The sequence below is a fragment of the Heliconius melpomene genome, chromosome 1 (assembly GCF_056956725.1).
Source record: "Heliconius melpomene rosina isolate 202511_hmr_F chromosome 1, ASM5695672v1, whole genome shotgun sequence".
NCBI lineage: Eukaryota > Metazoa > Arthropoda > Insecta > Lepidoptera > Nymphalidae > Heliconius > Heliconius melpomene.
In genome coordinates this window covers 11,398,932-11,417,275 of record NC_140389.1, presented here as the reverse complement: position 1 = coordinate 11,417,275, position 18,344 = coordinate 11,398,932, and the positions used below count along the sequence as shown (strand labels likewise).

The 18,344-nt window shown below is 33.6% G+C and overlaps 3 protein-coding genes and 1 long non-coding RNA gene across 10 annotated transcripts in view; all 4 read left to right on the top strand.

Annotated features, from left to right (window-relative positions):
• The window catches only part of by (focal adhesion protein tensin), a 68,689-nt gene extending 60,265 nt beyond the window's left edge, over positions 1 to 8,424 (top strand). For all 6 annotated transcript variants that reach the window (XM_085185386.1, XM_085185375.1, XM_085185414.1 and 3 more), the window contains 11 exons: positions 30 to 591; positions 4,089 to 4,382; positions 4,492 to 4,617; positions 4,715 to 4,841; positions 4,933 to 5,075; positions 5,403 to 5,605; positions 5,937 to 6,192; positions 6,485 to 6,641; positions 6,765 to 6,937; positions 7,273 to 7,387; positions 7,489 to 8,424. In XM_085185386.1, coding sequence (XP_085041512.1) covers positions 30 to 591; positions 4,089 to 4,382; positions 4,492 to 4,617; positions 4,715 to 4,841; positions 4,933 to 5,075; positions 5,403 to 5,605; positions 5,937 to 6,192; positions 6,485 to 6,641; positions 6,765 to 6,937; positions 7,273 to 7,387; positions 7,489 to 7,527 — 2,195 coding nt within the window. In that variant the 3' untranslated portion in view covers positions 7,528 to 8,424. The remainder of the gene's footprint in view (positions 1 to 29; positions 592 to 4,088; positions 4,383 to 4,491; positions 4,618 to 4,714; positions 4,842 to 4,932; positions 5,076 to 5,402; positions 5,606 to 5,936; positions 6,193 to 6,484; positions 6,642 to 6,764; positions 6,938 to 7,272; positions 7,388 to 7,488) is intronic.
• A 1,984-nt stretch (positions 8,425 to 10,408) lies between these two features.
• Positions 10,409 to 11,088, top strand: LOC146541416 (uncharacterized). The gene is made up of 2 exons (XR_014878595.1): positions 10,409 to 10,483; positions 10,786 to 11,088. It is a non-coding gene; the product is annotated as an uncharacterized LOC146541416 (long non-coding RNA).
• Positions 11,089 to 11,799: 711 nt separating this feature from the next.
• On the top strand, positions 11,800 to 12,515 carry LOC146541415 (uncharacterized). Its single transcript, XM_085185356.1, has 2 exons — positions 11,800 to 11,969; positions 12,173 to 12,515. The coding sequence occupies exon 2, from the start codon at positions 12,187 to 12,189 to the stop codon at positions 12,493 to 12,495; it is 309 nt and encodes a 102-aa protein (XP_085041482.1). The 5' UTR covers positions 11,800 to 11,969; positions 12,173 to 12,186; the 3' UTR covers positions 12,496 to 12,515.
• A 780-nt stretch (positions 12,516 to 13,295) lies between these two features.
• Positions 13,296 to 18,344, top strand: part of LOC146541414 (thioester-containing protein 1 allele R1-like) — a 16,605-nt gene continuing 11,556 nt past the window's right edge. Inside the window, exons 1-6 of one of the 2 annotated variants that reach the window (XM_085185303.1) lie at positions 13,296 to 13,486; positions 14,376 to 14,443; positions 14,994 to 15,177; positions 15,335 to 15,513; positions 16,518 to 16,674; positions 17,466 to 17,602. In XM_085185303.1, coding sequence (XP_085041429.1) covers positions 14,382 to 14,443; positions 14,994 to 15,177; positions 15,335 to 15,513; positions 16,518 to 16,674; positions 17,466 to 17,602 — 719 coding nt within the window. In that variant the 5' untranslated portion in view covers positions 13,296 to 13,486; positions 14,376 to 14,381. Of the gene's footprint in view, positions 13,604 to 14,375; positions 14,444 to 14,993; positions 15,178 to 15,334; positions 15,514 to 16,517; positions 16,675 to 17,465; positions 17,603 to 18,344 lie in introns of both variants that reach the window. The other variant, XM_085185295.1, reaches the window with a different exon arrangement.

Below are 18,344 nucleotides of genomic sequence, written 5' to 3'. Positions count from 1 at the left end.
TGTTATCATCAGCAAATTTTTGGTGGTAGGTGATAATAACGGCAGCGCAGAGGGAGGGGAAGCGGGTGAGGGAGCGGAGGGCGCGCACACGTTCGGCCCTCTCGACGGGTCCATCTATGCGACAGTGGTGCGCGCGGGCGGCGGGCCGTCGTCCCCGCTGAGCGCGTCTATGGACTCGGGCATCTCGTCGGCGGGCCGGCGCGCCGCCCCCAGCCCGCCCGACGAGCTGGACGCGCTGCTGGGCGACATGCTGCGCACCGTGAGCGCCCTACCCGACCCGCCGCAGTCGACCGCCGACCGCGCGCCCGACATACCGTACCACGCGCGCGCCGACTCCGCGCCCTTCACCTACGGCGCGCCCGGCCTTCGCCCCGGCATGCTGCGCGCCCCCAACCGACTCGCCAGCCCAGAGCTGGTGCGCCGCGTCTACCGGCCCATCGAGGACGACGACGACGAACGCACCGTCACCCCGGAGCCGTCTCCGCGGACGCCGCTCTCACCTCGGACACTGCGCAAACTGACCCACGATGACATCACGACCACCACAACCACGACGATACCATCACCCACTACGCCTGTGACCAATGGGAGGTATGAAACCTATATTTATTACGATACATATTTAACTAAATAAATAATTGATTAAATATTATAGAACTAATATATTACATTGACGATTTCTTAGAATAAAATATTTTCGAAAAATCTTGTAAAATTTAACTCTCGTAATAAAAAAAATACAATTTGAAAAATATATTATACTTATAACATGTGTTAGATAAAATAGTTTGAAAAAAAACTGACTCTTGAGTTAGGAAATGAAATAGATGAATACGTTTTAGTTAACAGAAAGGGGAATTGGGCAGGAGATGTAAACATGTGTTCCTGTGTCGTAGGCGTGGAGGCCACGCGCCGCCGCCTACAACTACACGCTCTGACTGTTTACGTTCAAACCTACATCAATATTATATTTTTAGCTAAATCAATTCCATTACAACCGCATTTTTACTGCCTTCTTATTATAATTACAGCATCGTTTCTAATATATTTAGGACACAGACTAGAATAACGCCTGATATCACAGATTAAACATTCTTCTATTTATAAAAACATATTGCAATTTTCAAATCATTTTCATAGTATATTTAAATAATTCTTAAATATTTTTTTAATATATAATTAAAACAAAAGAATCCTAAACTCGATACACTCGTACGTTAGAATTGCGTTCGCTCGACCAAAGAAGGCCTTAGACCCGTGAGAACAAACAAAGGGAGATAATATGTCGTCCAGTTTCGACACACTCGGTATCAAACTCGACACGCGAAGCTATAACGTTGTGGCGGTTCGGTTAATTTATTTAGCCGCGTTCCGCTCGACCCACTTCACTGTCAATGAAGAAGGGTAATGAAATACACCATAACCAATCTCTGCTGTTACTACGCATGTCGGCTAAAACGTTTTTTATGTGCATCGTATTACTGAGAATTTCTTAATTTAATATAGATAATCATGTCTATTTTCGCTAAAACTTATTTATTTATATAAATTTTATATAAGAATGTTGTCTGAAACTTTCAAGGCATTGTCAGGTATAAATTGCCATTTTGTGGATTTTTTTACTGTTGTGATACCGATCAACACACGAAATTTTTGCGATATCTTCCAAAAGCTTTTAAAGCTTAGTTTCTCTAAAATATTACATTTGTAGTATGTAAAATATGACAATCCTTTCGCAAATATTATAATACATAATCACGACCTAGTTGTCAAGAGTATTATCGACTTATCATCAGTTTTATCGCTCAATAAAGTTCCACACAAATCAATGATAATCACTGTATGACTAATAGTTATATACATTTTTTCATCTTCCGGACATACTTAAATAATAATTGTAATTTAATCGTATGCAGCACGCGCACCGCCTATCACTACTATCTCTTATTACTTTAATGATTGATTCAATTAATTAAAAGCCCATTAAAAATAATTTCTCGAATCTAATTGTGATTTGTATGCGTAATCCTACAAATGAATATACAAGAAAAAAAGTAACAAGTGTCACCTATTAGTTTGACTATAAAACAAAAATGTAATATAGGGTATTGCGATTTTAAAGGTGCTGTAAATAATAACAGTAATTTACTTCTCATCTTGTTGACATGCATCATTGTCAATGTATGACGAAGCATCTCCTGCCTGCTCCCGCCCGGGTGGTCTGTTGATTAAATCTTGTATTTATTTTAAGTATATATTATTATTTTTATATTGAATCTGTGTAACTTATTCATTTTGCATTCAGCAATATTTGCATGCTGGTTTTAGGATACTTAGAATACAGGATCGATATACCTAGTTGGCATATTTATTATGTTGGTGTATACCAACAAAATCAGCTTATCTTGTACAAAGAAAGGAAATAATATAAACATTAATTCATTTCTCATTCATTAAGTCTATTCATTTTAGCATGACACAAAATGTAAACAAATAATATAGTATTAAAATGCGTCTCAAGTTTGAGAACAGTTGGCTTGTGTCTTGTGTGTGTGAAAGAATATATTTAAATGTCTAATTTTGGCGAATAAGATCCTCTTCTATGAACAATGAAACACTTGAAACACAATCCGCATCTCAGCAATTGTTCTATTTTAGAGACGACGCCAATTCCGTTTAAAGAATGTACACTTTTATTGTTATCATCGGTTGTTATTCAATTAACGCCCACGAGATTTATGCCACGGACCCACGCTCCTACCGTAGATATTACCTGCGATATTTTATTCTTATTAAATACTTAGCTATAAAAGGTTTGTACGTATTCATGTTGTGCTTCTATATAGAAGCGAACTGAAAATAATGATTTTTATTATAATATCATTGAATATTATTAAAAAAATATTTTACCAAAAATGTAGTTTACTTAATACTTTATGTATTAAATACAGCATTATTTTGTAATATACGGTGCAAAAACGTTATTACGCTTGTGAATTATTTATAAGGCAACATGGCGCCTTCTTAAGTGGTAGATTGACAGTTGATCAAAAATACTAACTCAGCAAGTTCGTTCTGAATAATAACTAATAATTAGACAACTTATAGTGTTTATAGTCTCAAATGAGATCCGGTTGCGAGTCCGTTATGTTTAATTAGAGACTAGTTTATTAGTAAACTTTCTAATATTATGGATATATACTTAATACCTATACATTTTTGTATTGATTTAATGCTAAATAATATAATTTATAAATATTTTAGAACTAGACGCTATCATTTAAATTACGTTTTACGAAGATCACGTAATTTGAAACAAGAGTAAGCCTTTTCATTAGCAACAATATCATTGTTTAACACTTAGAATTCATAGCCAGAATAATTACCTAATCAATAATACTACTAATATTATCAATATGTAGGTTTGTGATGATTGAGGAAATTCCACTTTAACGTAATAGCTACTGAACGGATTTACCTAGTTAAAAATAAAAATTATGGAAATATTTTCTATAATTTGATCACAATAAAATAAATTTAAAGCGGGCGAAGCCGCGTTTAGGCGCTAGTAAGTTATAAAAATACGACTATTTGTTCATGAAGACTCGAAACTAATAAAAAAACGTAATTAGGAATTGGTATAGTGATGGCGTATGATTGCGTCGCCGTCGTGACCTAAACAAGTTGCTATTTAGAGATAAACGTCGCCATAAACGGCTTGTCCGTTGGTACTGACTATGACACAAGCCTCGTAAACCGCCATCTACTTTCTAATGAACGCCGCTTTGTTGGACCCGACACACAGATGTACACATCGCGGACTTTGAGCTTATCTAAAATATTGTTGATTATTTATATATTTAAATTACTTTTTAAATAACAAGTATTGGCGACGTTTCATTATCAAATTTAGGGCAACCTGCTAAGGCGAGTTCGTTTATTTGTATTTGCAACTGTCATTGTATTTTGTATTTCTAATTTGAATAATTTAAACACTACTCAAGGATATTTTTAAAGAGCTAACTTATTAGTGTTGGTATTTTTTATAGTTATTCCAATATATAAAAATTGTAATATGTTCTTAACAGATGGACAAACGGTGATGCAGAATGGATAGAACGTCCGCCCAGCAGTGCAAGAAAAACTGCTCCCGAGAATGGCACATGGCGTTCCACAAGTACAATAGAATGGCAAGATAGTAATACCACACGCAGGGAATCAAGAAGATCTGAAGGAAGTAATGGAGATAATTCAGGATTAACTTGGTTACAAAGACAACAACAAAAATTAAGAGAGAGGAAAGAAGCAAGGGAAAGAGTCGCTCGACTACCGCTCGAGTGGGACGCGCCTTCCCGCCACGTGCGCCGATCAGCTAGCCATCGGTAATTATATTTAAATGAATGGCAATGAAATAAAAATAAACTTATTTATAAATTACTCTAATAAATTAAAAATCATGTATAATAATCCTTTAAAATCTTATTATTTTAGGGTGGATGGATACACTAGTGACACAACAGCATTTGCAGATGACGACGATGACTTTAGTGTACCTCTCCATGTGAATACGCGCACTCCTCTCAGGACTGACAGTATTAGTCCTCAGGCTCCAGACAGGTATTTATATACCTAATAAATAATATATTATACAATAGTCTATTAATTGGACATTCTTTAAAGAAGCCAACAACTTATGTGAAATATTTTTTCATAGGACCTCATCTAGAAAATTCATGTATGAAAAGATGACGATGCGTGAGTGGAGTACAAGCAGCACACCCACTAGTACCCAAGCGCCTGGTTTACTGTCTCTTGCGGAGCCTAATAACAATGAAACTATGGTAAGAAATCGTTATTTTCACATTAATAGTAAGCCAAATTAAAATAATCACAATAAGATATTATATTGTATTTATGTTCTATGCAATATAGATACGGGAGCGATCAGAAAGTTGGTCTCGGTCTGACTCTCGCGCGGGCACTCCAGCCTTCCCTACGCACCCGCGCACACCTTACCCGCCAACACCGACGCCTTCACTCAGCGCCCGCCCACCACGCTCACCGACCGTCTCTAGGTACGTAGAAGATAGACGTGAATAACTTCTTTATAATTTTTTTTTCTCATTTATCTTAATTAAAATACAGTGAGACCTGATTAATTGCAATTTGGATAAGTAAGTATAAAACATTTTATTAGGCTGGGACTTGGGACAGATATCGACAAGTTTTTTTACAAACAAATGTATATGTAAAAGGGAAGCGCTCTTAAATGCCACAACTATAATTTTAAACCTGTCTAATTGGAAACGAAAACTTTCTATAAATATTACAAAACACACTTTAGTCCCTTAAGAGCCCAATTAACCACAAACAAACTAACAAATGTTTTTTCCTAATTTTAGAAAAGAACGTGACGGCAGTCCTGAATCAGAGTACCGCATATACAACGGCGTGGGCGCGGGTACCGGCACGTGCACCGGCAGCAGTGGCTCAAGGCGGTCCAGCGTAAGCACGACTGAGCCGCAGCACGTCGCGCCCGATCGTGTGCGCTTTGCGAAGGACACCAGCCACTATTGGTATAAGCCAAATATATCGCGAGACGATGGTGAGTAGAATATATATTTCTATATTATTGACGTGATAACGTCTTATAAATCGATGCACTGATTATCGATCTGATGCACGCACAAAAAGTATGACGCATTGTCACGTTCTGCCAGAGCCGAGCGTGCAAGCGAGAGCGCGGAGCAAACGATAGAGAGGCACGATTGGCTTAAGCGTTCGGCTTGTGATGCATCCTATTCATTAATTATTACTTATAAGTAAAGCGCATATTGTTACTTTTAATTAATTTGGACGCTGTGAAGCTAAAAATATATATTTAATATTATTATTGTTTTATTTGTATGAACAAATATTATATTAATTTATTGCAGCGATATCGGCCCTCGTACAATTAGAAGAGGGATCGTTCATAGTGCGCGACTCTAATTCGTTTCCCGGCGCCTTCGGTCTGGCGGTGCGCGCGGGTGCGGCGGGCGGCGTGCGGCACTTCCTCGTGGAGCCCACGGCGCGCGGCGTACGCCTGCGAGGCTGCCCCGACGAGCCTGTCTTCAGCTCGCTGTCGGCCCTCGTGTATCAGCATACTGTCACACCGCTCGCCTTACCCGTACCTCTCAGGTTGCCCGAAAGGTAGTTTATTTTTGTTATTTACTACGACCTGCTCCCAGTTTCGCCCGCTCGTACTACATAATTATTAATTTACTATCTGTATTACTTTCGTTTTCTAATAATAAGTTTAGCGTGAATATACGCACAGGCAAACAGACAAAAAAATTTAATACATTGTTGTTGGTTCTATTACGTTATTAAACGGTACTGATAACATTTTTTCTTATATGTCTTCCATATACAAACACCGATCCGTTATGATTTTATTATAGTATAGATAATATTTTGTATACTTAACATATTTATTTTACAGGGATCCGTGGTCAGGTGGAAACGCAAGTGCTGCAGCTCGCGCACTGTTATCGACCGGGGCAGCGTGTAACGTATTGTTGTTAGGATCCGAGAACACCGAAGCCCTAACTGGCCCTGCTGCTGTAAAGAGGGCTGTACAAAATATTCTGCAGAAAAAGGTAAAAAATAAGCGATTGCACGTATAATAATAAAAGTTATTAAATTTTGAAATAACATGAAATAATGTATAAAAAGCATAAATAACTTCAAAATAAAATAATTTAAAATAAACGTTGTTGCAGCCGGCAGGTCACGTGGTGCACTTCAAGGTGTTCGGAGGAGGGATCACGCTGACGGACGCGGCGCGCAAACTGTTCTTCAGGCGACACTACCCTGCCAGCGGCGTCTCCCACGCCGGCCTCGACCCTACTGAACGGCGGTTTTCTTATATGGAAAATAACAAGAAACTTGAAAAGTAACAATTTCTATAGTGTTATAATTCATATTTTCTTTTTCCGCATAAAGCAAGGTAGGCAGAGGTAACCCAGTGTTCCCTCCTAGCCCGTCGTGACGTAGGGGGACAAGCGTGTGACTGCAACGCGACGGTTGCGGGTTCAATCTTCCTTCCAGGAAACGAATTATTATTTATTAATATTTTTATTTCTTTGCTCCGGTACCTGCAATGCCTCGAGAATTCGACAGAGGTGAGGCACAAATTTTCTTAACACTAGACTCCCTGTGACTAACTAAAATGAAAGCAGACTTAATTTGATTCAATATCTTAACTGTAATAACATTTTTTTTTTACAGACGAATTTTCGCGTTTGTGGCGCGTTCTTCATCCGGCGCTGACAACGAGTGTCATGTGTTTGCGGAACTGGAACCTGAACAACCTGCCACAGCAATTGTCAACTTTGTTAACAAGGTACAGACAAACAACACGATAGACTATTTCTTTTAGATATATTGAGTTAATAAATCTTTTCAAATTTATAAATATATTAATAATATTTTTTATTGTTGCAGGCACTTCTCGGCAGCTCTCAAAAGCGAGATATTATATAAATTTATTTAATAAACTTCATGAACTCAGTTTAGAACGAACTAACAATACTCACTTTGAAGTGTGAAACACGAAAATTATCCGTTCCGTATCCGTTATTTAAAAGATTTGCTATTTCAAGCAATTTTTGTTATCTATATTCCATTATAGATAAATCTATTATATATATAAAATAATAAAGACATGTAAGTTGGTGACAAAACAGGATAAAATTGTTTTCAATAGTGAACTAGTACGCTTCACAATCACCAAGTACATATTAATATAACAACAACAAATATATTATATTATATTATTAATTTAGTACATAAAAAAACTAACTAGTCTCATTATAATTTAATATAGATTAGTGTCATGCGTGCCTAATATTACAATACTATTGTAGCGATCTATGTCCATGCGATAGTTAACAAGAAATATTGAATCTAAATTCATCATAATTCATATACAAAATATATTAGGTGATAAATAAAATGAAATTTATGTAATGGGCAACTTGCCATGAAGTACAACGAAGGTTAAGTACAATAATTATAATTATATGTTTATTTTTATTCACCCACTTTAGTAAAAAACATTTACTTAATTTAAGCACACAAGTTGGCTTTTAAAAAGCCTTCGCATGATCCCAAATAATTTCAGGAAATTAATTTTAAGATGAAAATAAATACCACAAGTATGTAGGAGTATCTTGTATTTCATTATGATTAATGATTAATAAAGTATAACTGTGGTTCATCATTAAATTATCATAATTTTAAATACACACTAAACACTGATCTAATATATTTTATTTTAACTATTAATCTATACCCAGTAAATTAAATGTATACTTGTAGAGTATAAAATAACTGTTGTCAAATGTATTTATTGGTTATAATAAATCATTTTAAATTATACTTTGTTTTTTTACTTCACATTTTACACTCGACCATTTAAATGAAAATAAGTAGTATAAGAACATTCCTTTTAAATTTCTCTAGCTAAGTTTTTATATAATTTACCTTATTTATATTACTATCAGTTTATTGTCTCTTTAAAATTTATATTAAAAAATATAACAATCCTTATAATATTATATTAATTAATTATTGACTGTTTTAATTATGAATTTATCAACATAATTTTTGTTTTTTATATTTTAAAAAGTGAAATTTTCTGTTTTTAATATGATGACTAATCAATAAAAACTTAAATATTTAAGTGAGTGACTTTGAATACTGCAAGTAAATGTGTCTTTATCTTTGCATTGCATGAAGTATAATTTTAGATATTTTTCAAGTCGTCTAATAATGTCCCTTATTTAGGAAATTATTATAATATTCATATTATTAATATATAGATATCATATTATAATATACATTAACGTTCACATCAAGTAAACTCTAATATCGATTGTATTTCAATTTAATTCATAAATACACATAATATTTTAATATTTTTAAAGTTTTATTCCACACTTAGGTTAAATAAGTATTTCTAAATAATTAATACACATAATATTTAAAAAAATATTTATGATTAAAACAATGTTTTTCGTTGTAACAACTGCTTAAGACAGATGAAAAATACTACTTACAATACAATACGGTACATTCATTTGAAAAATAATATGTCCAATAAAACCTATATAGTGAATTATGCCAAAAACAATACATTTATTATATTTTTGTTATTTATTTTATTCATTGTCTCTGATTATTTATTTAGATGGATCGTTTTTTGTTAGCATATGTTCGTCATTCAGAGGAACGCCCGAATCTGAAAAATCCGTAGTCTTCGTCGTCTTGATCATTCTCTTCTGCCCTCACTGGACGTTTACGGAGCATGTAGTCTCTGTAAACTCGGGGTGAATTGAAATCGTCGCTGTCGTCTTGCTCGGTTAAGGACAAGCCACGCACGCGCGCTCCGCTGGAGCTTCGCATTGAAATAACCAGCATTACCGACAGCGTCAAAAACGTTATTATGGTGAATCGCATAATGAATCGATTAAAATCTGCAGATGAATAAAATTATAATTTTATTAATAGTTTTGTGTACGACTATAAAATATACATATAGGAACTATAATAAATAAACCATACTAAAATTATGTTTAAAACTCAACAAACAAATAAAGATTTCAGGCGTAATAGATTAAACTGGATTTGTAACAAAATATATTAAATGTTTTATTATTATTTATAGCGATTAGTAAAAATTATGAAATTACACATATTTATAACTTTTGTAAATAAGTTTAAGCTCTTCTATTATTTAAAGGTTTTGTTTACTGAAATTACTATTAAATTAAAACCTATATGAAATCAAAAATTAAAAATAATAGAAAATAATTTCTAAGCACAATGGTCAATATTACACTTACCAGGTAGCTAGGCAGCCAAATCTGAACTGAATATTAGAGACGATTACTGGCTTTTTATAGTAAATTTTTCACCATGGAAAATAACATTCCCCTTTTTAATATTCCCCTCGCACATTTTCTTGCTTGCAGTAATTGACACATTTCAATTATTATTATCCACTGAATTTATTTTATTATTGGTGAAAATTATGTTTACTTGGAACAAAGCATCTTTGATCTTAAAGTGGTAAACCTAATTATAAAGCAATCATATTTTATAGATAAAATTGGTTCCTTGCTAAGACAGTTCTATTGTCGTCGTAAAAACAATTTTAATTTATCTTAACTATGTATCTACTAGTTATTTTTTTTTGTCTATTTATATTTATTATTTTTACACTTATTATTTTTTAGTAAAATTGTGTATTTTATTTAAGGCTGAATAGCTTTTGATATATTCCTTTTAATATTAAAAGTCTATTTTTCCCGCCATTTTTAGAAATAGGGAGATGTCATTTCATGTGTAATAAAGTAATAAAATGTCAAGTATGGGTGCTGTGGAAAATTTTGAACAGCAATTTGTTGAATTAATATGTGAATTTCAATCTCTTTCGGTAAATGCTACTTTTAACATATATATATTATAGGTAGTATAAATAATTGTATGAATATCTTATTTTTCTAGATTTATAAAAGATAAGATACGAAAATAAAAAAGGAACTAAATAATTTTAAACATTTATACTTTGGAACCACACTTGGAACCTGTGCATTTTATTCCCTATAAAAATATAATGGGAACGAAATGTCTCAACATTATCCCGTATATACCAATTTTACTATCTTGCTATATATGAGATAAAGCCTGAAGCTGTTATATAAATATTAACTGATATATTGTGTAAATATAATAAAGACATCTGAAAAACAACTTCGAGAAGCAATACGCAGTGAAGCCACGCGGGCTGAAGCGGCTGATGCAGCGCGGGATGCTGTGGAGCGCATGGCGATCGAGAACTGTGCTAACGCAGCGGCCGCCACCGCTGGCGCTACTCAAGCTACCGAAGCCCTAGCCACTGCTCAAGACGAGTTGGTCGCTGTTAAAATGCAATTTGAATTTTCTGTATGCAATATCTTTTAATTTTTCGCATTAAATATTTATTTGTTGTTTTACGGTATCGCTTTGGTACGGTCAGATAATAATTTTATTATTACATTAAAAAACGATATAAAATATACAGTAGTAATTGTTTCTGTTTCATACGTTCTAGAATATAATAAGGAGGTTTTTTAAGTAATGTTTAAGTATGGAGTGTAGTGAGAGGTAAATTTAAAAGTAAATTTAAATATTTTGGGGTATTCATATACTTGACTTTTATTACATCGGAAATAGATCGAGATTCCAGTGTTTAAACCTGCAGGAATCTGTTTTTTTAATGAATTTTATTTTTAAAAATGATACATGATAGTAGAATATATTACACTAGGATTGCTTAAAATAATCTTTTTCTCTTTTTAGAAATCTCTTTGTATATCTATATAAAAGCCATGTAGGTACTAATAGTAATACATAGTATCCACAATTTCTCATCGTCATCAGGAACGCCAACGAGTTCAACTTGAAGAAAAATGTACTGAGTTATTGAATAAGTTAAGTTCATTTGAGAAAGAACTTCAACAATTACGCCCTCTTCAATCTACACATGCCAAGTTGCAACGTCAATATGTAGAGCTGCAAGAGTGTATACAAAAAGCAACAAAAGAAGCGCGAAGGTATACTACTGATTAAATATTATTTATTTCTATGTGACACACCATAATATTATGCTGTAAATTAATTATAAAATCTCGTTAAAAATATATACACATAAAAGTATTTTGTTCGATAATAGCCGCCTTTGTCTAAAACTTTGTTGTATTGTAATCTATAAAGTGAAGCAAATCATCTCGAGACGGAACTTCGACGTGTGGAGAGATGCGCGAGTGCAGGCTCGGAGCTGCGTGAGCGCGCGCGGCTGGCTGCGGCGGCCCACGCTCGCGAGCGGCGCCTCGCTGCCGCCGAGCTGCGGAACACCGTGCACGAACTCCGTAACGCTAAAGGTATTGTTGATAATTAGATATTATCTAAAATTATATATCAAAATAATTTAATTATTCATTTCATATTATTTAATTTGAAAATTTCCGTGCTCTTTTATAAGTAAAATTACAACATAATACAGTCTTATTTATTTTACATTAGGTAGGTATTATCTTCTCTACTAGGTGTAAAATTTCCAGTCATTTATTTCATTTTATTTCAGCTGAAATTGCTCGCATGGGTATTAAAATAACGGAACTACAATGTGGCTCATCAAGACAGTCTGTACAACCAAGTACTGAAACAAATAATTCGGAATCGGAAACGGTATTAGAACTGAAAGCCGTACTAGAAGCAGAAAGGGCGGGTGCTGTAAGACTGGAACGTGCCTTAGCATCAGCTTTAGCAGACAACACCTACTTAGCTACACAGTTACATAAAAAAGATAACATAAGTGAAGAAAATAGCCAAACGCAATCCGTTGAAGAAACTAAAAATCATTCTACACAAAATGTTTGTCCAATAGACTCCTTTCTAGCAGAATAAAAATATTAATTATTATATTATTTATGTTGTTTTGTCAATTTTATCAATTCGGTGATCATAATTTCAACTATCTTTCCCGTAAGCCATTTGCAATTTAAAACAATGTGGGAGAACTTGTTGGCGCTGTTTTGCTTTTTTACGATCAAACAGGTTTCTAATTTGCGACACACTTGATACTTATATGATGTACCTACTTATAAGTTATTTAAAGGTCAAAAAGTGTTATGTAAAGGTTTACATAAATAAGTTTATTTATATAAAATTAATTTGTTTATATTTTCGTTTAGGTTAGAATACATTTAGATCAAAGAAATCATTTAGTACACAAGTACCGTTGAATAATAGGAACCGGTGGTCGGCCTTTTGTACTGCATCATGCTAAACCTGTTTGTATCATTGCACTATGACTACACTGAATAAGTATTACTTTACTTATCAGTATTTGCGATAGCTCGATATCCTTTTGTTTATTTTTTATACTTAATTTTTACAATAATTACATATAAGACAAGTTATTTGTACAATAAGTTGTATTTTTTTTTGTAAATAGTTATTTAATAACTTTTTACTATCATCCTTAATTTTTAAAAACAAAAAAAATAAGTAAATTTAAAAGTAAATAAAGACAGCAACTCTACAATTGTAGAGAGCCATGTGCACACAGGAAACATCGTCCAATGTTATGTAGACAGTATTTCCTCACTTAATGAACGTAGAGTGGGTGCAATAAGCACGCAGCGCGATGACGCTGGTTTTCGCAAGGCTTCGAGGCGCCCCACCGCTGCGTAGCCTCCGCGAGCAGCGCCCGCGCACTCAGTCATACTGCGACACCGCCACTCGCGCCCACCTCGCGTGACGAACAAACCAAAGCACTAAACTATGTGCATCTAATAAAACGATCTGTGATATAGTGTTAAGTTACATGCAATAAAAGAAAGTGTTTCGGAATTTGGAAGTGAAATTAGTTGAAAAAGTAACAACATCGTGAATAGTAAGCCTTTTTACATATTTCAGCTGTATACGTAAATAGAATAAATAGTAAATATTAAATTCAGCTGTATTATATGTGGACACATCAAGACAGGACTTAGGATTTTTTTTAACACAGGTATGAACAAAAAACAATTACCGTTAAGAGGAAAATATACCTCTCTATTGTAATTGTAGAGAAAGTTACTTTCGTTACCGCATATCTAAATATTTTTTTTATAATATTATGTCATTGAATTAAATGTTCTTCTTAAAAAATCTAAATGGAGTATATTTAGATATCAATATTTAATATTTTTTTAAACGATATATATTATTACATAAATAACATTTAACATAACATGACAAACTGCTTATACCATATAAGTACAAAAGGCTATTCCGCCAACGCAAATAGGTACACAATGTTTGTCCAGTGAGTCAGTAAAGACTGGAGACACAAGGACGGTGAGCTCAATATGTGGAAACAGTTAGCATGTGAATTCAATGGCACATTACAATAATACACCCACGACATCTGTCATCTTCACCATTAACATTCACATTCGAAATGCATCTGCACGACATGCATTGTTTAGTCTCTTTCTAGTATAAGCCAGTAGATTCATTTGTATATGCTATGAATAACAGAGGAAAATTAAAATAAATAGATGTGCTATTTGCTTAAACAATAATAATATTGTTTAAGCATAGCATCGTTCTATATTATGATTTTTAGCATCTACCTACATAACGCGTATTTCATATTTATAGCCGTGACCGAGAGTTTCCTTTTGTAGATTTGTATATCTGATTTAAGCAACAGGAAATTACTTAATCATATTTAAGTTAATGAATGAATCATAATAAATATTAATTATTAATATTTATATAGTCGATTTTTTTTTCAGTAAACTATGAATAATTTGGCGGTTTTTGGCTTTCTAGCAGCCTTAGTTGCAGCCACAACAGTACAATGGTAAGAGTTTCCCTTACCCAAACTATGTATAATATAGGAAAATGTCATTTAAAATACATCGCTATATACCATACACTATAATTATTCTAGTTATATACCACATAAAACTTTGCTTATACAGTTAACTACGTCTTTATATCATTATTTTAAAATATTTATCACTACATCTCACTGTAAAACAACATTCCTATGCAATAAAATGCTGCTGTGAGGTATTTGTCATCACCTACATTATTTCTAGAAGATTTCTTTTTGTCACGATTAATAAAAACAATGATTGAACTAGTGATGTTATATAACTGGGACCAATTAAAACATAACATTCAGTTGCTAGATACAAGATTAACATTTTTTATTGTATTTTAATGTTTGAATACAATTTAATGATCACCTAGTACCTACTTATTAATCATTACAACATGAAAAATATTTATTGACGCTGATGTCAACGCAATCGCAGCTATAAGTATATAATTTCACCAAAATAATTAAAATCCTGAACTAATTACGTACTGTTTTTAAAAATTTATCCAAATATTTTAATTTTCAGTGTGTCAGTATTAGGACCGAAAGCTTTAAGACCTTTCGTAAATTACAAAGTGTCAATAGCAGGAGGTTCTAGAGCACATAATCTCTATGTGGCCATTGAAGGAAAACGAGCAACAGGAGAACAGTTCTCACAGGGTAGAGTCGTACAGGTGCAAGCCGCTACTTCCAGATTAGTAGACTTAGAAGTAAGTTCATACTCTTAGAATAAAGAAAATCGGATAGTAATTGTATATAAGTAATTTAATTATTATAATACTGCTTGCTATTTATAAATCATTATAACATTAATAAATTATACTATGTTTCTATAAAATTATTTTACTTCTACATCTCCCTATACAGATTGGAGATCCAGGGCCTGGTCAGTACAAATTAGTAGCTAGGTCTACATCAGGTCCACTTTTTGCATCATCCGCTTCTTTAGTGTATCAACCGAGAAGTTTCTGCATCTTCGTACAGTCTGATAAAGGAGTGTACGAACCTGGGGATACAATCAACTTTAGAATTATCGCATTAGACAAGTATGTTCATTGAAATATCTATATTTAACAATATAAAACTTTTAGCTTTAACCAATAAACATGCTGGGAACGTACAGACTTATCATCACATCTTTTTTGCTTTGGTTCATTTTTCCTTATTCTACAATCAGCTCTCAAAGCACCTCTGATATTGTTAGCTTTCCTATACAAATATTTACTCAACAGCCATAAAAAAAATGGTGTTACCACAAAACGGTGTTACCATTAACATTAAAATAAAATACTTTTGATTGCAACAATACGCTGCGCTGTACAAGTGTTCGCACGTCGAGATTACGTATGATTACTCTGCGGTCAACGACCTCTTCTAGTACCATTGGGGCCACTATGGACGTGAGAGTGTTGGTCACGGGTAACCGAAATTCTAGAATACCTGGAAGAGTTTTTTTGTATTTATAAAATAATATAGTTGATTTTGGAGCCCCAGTAGGTATCGTCAAGATTCATGTAATTTAGCCCAATGAATGACTGATATGTTAGTCACCAATCTGACGTTATAATTAATTTTAGATTATAGAGCCATTTATTAACTAATTTTCATTAAACTCAGATTAATTTTAACATAAATATATTGAATTAATTATGATTAGTCCTGAATTATGATTGTCGGGCTCCTTTTTCCTTCTTACTGTAATGTATTACAATTTATGTAGGTATGTATCACAATTACCTGAGAATCTAAGAGTTACATAACGTTTAATGCTAGTTGTGTTTGTTTCTAGTTGTGGTAAATGGTAATTAAGAGCGTGATGGCGCAGTGTTATGGGTGCGAATGTAAACGTGACGGTTGTGAGTTCAAAGCTCATTCGGGGAAATTAAATATTTAATACCTTGATTTTCCTCGCTCTGGTAATCTGAAATGAATTGTCTAGTGTTAAGACAAGGTTCCTAGGTTCCCTCTACCTACTCTACTGGAAAAAAATGGAAAATATCATTAGTGAATATATTAATTATGAATATTCTATTTGATTGATTATCAACAGATATCTTCTACCTTTATCTGGCACTGTCGACATAAGTGTCCTAGACTCTGGTGGTGCACCAGTGCGGCAATGGGGAGCTGTTCCTCTGGACAAAGGAATATTTTCAGACGAATTGCTTCTAGCCGACGAACCGGCACTAGGACAATGGACTATACAAGTAAGTACAATTCTTTCGTAATATACAAGTATAATTACAGTAGTTACTGTAGTCAGTCATCATTAGAGACCGGCGTTGAGTTCCCACTCAACACAAAATGTCTTGAATTCGCGTGGAAAATGGTAAACGGAGGGTTTAGACACTAACTGCCTCTGGAAATATTTCGTCTCACTACGACAATATAAAATTTTGAAATCTACTTAGTCTTAATGTAAGTGACTGGTAGAGATGTGTAGATAGTAATCTACATATTTACTTGTGATATATTTCCTGTAATCCGTATTTTGAACATGTTTTGTTTATAAATTTAAGCATAAAGTGGTTCTACTTGGTTATATTATTATGTCAAATTTATAAGAAACGTAAAAGGAATATTTATTTTAAACCGGATCGATGTTACCAACCTCCTAAAGTATATGTCCGGTGTCCTTTAAGGCTTAAGTGAAATGGTTATCATATTCATATTATATTATGTACTCGTATGTATTTTTATTGACACTACCTTCTACGTATTAAAGTAAAGGGCTATTGTAGTTTAGAAATAAGTATCTACATGTTTACATTTGAACAAATTAATGTTTCTATTGTTTTCTAGAATTGATACTACATAAAATTAATGACGAACTATGTATTTTTGAAATAGGTACAAATTGTCATATTTTTTTTTGCTTTATTTTTAAATAGAACCTATATTTACCTGAAAAATTAAATTGATTTTACATTTTCACTTAAAGAAATGAAACTAATAACCGAAAGTTGTGTAAAATTTAATTATATTTTTCCTTATCAAGGTGGAAGCGCGGGGACAAAAATATTCTCGGCAGGTTCTGGTAGCTGATTACGTCCTGCCGAAGTTCAATATGGAAATAAAGAGTCCAAAGGAAGTCTTGTTTAGTGATGGACGCTTCAACATGAGCATTACTGCTAAGTAAGAAAGTTATTAAGACCATGTTTAAAGGCACTCATTTTTCCCGACTGCTAAGGAAGGGTTATGTGTTTTGCGCGTATCTTGTATGTATCTAATCTATATATATAAAAGGACTTGTCCTCACTGACTGAGGTAAGACGCACGCACAGCCGTAACCGCTGTGCGTAGAAACGTTAAATTTGGACAAAAGTTTACTTTCGTAATCTGGACATCCACTAAGAAAGGATTTTGAAAAATTTTAACCTTAAAGGGGTGAAATAGGGGTTCAAAGTTTGTATGGAAAAAAATTTAAATCGGCACCGATTTTTATAAAATTTGAAATTTAGATTTTTAAAAGTATTTAATTGAACACGTATTTAATCGTTTTCTAGAATTCTCTCCCTAAGGGTGCAAATAAGGGTCTGAATGTTTGTATGGCAAAATCTTTAAATCGCCACCGTTTTTTATAAAATTTGAAATTTAGACTCTTAAAAATATTTCATTGAACACATGTTTCATGGGTTATTAGAATTCTCCTTAAATACGCAGGCGAAGCTGCGCGCGTCCGCTAGTAAATACATATTTACGATAATAAAATTATGATATTGTAACAGTATCTGCAAATATAAGTTCTTAACTTACATAGACAGATTGACTTACATGAGTAAAGGTATATACTCGAAGTATAAATTTCACAGTTACACAATAGCAATACCCGCTCTCTACAGCAATATCATCTTCCAAGAAAATACTTAAATAACTG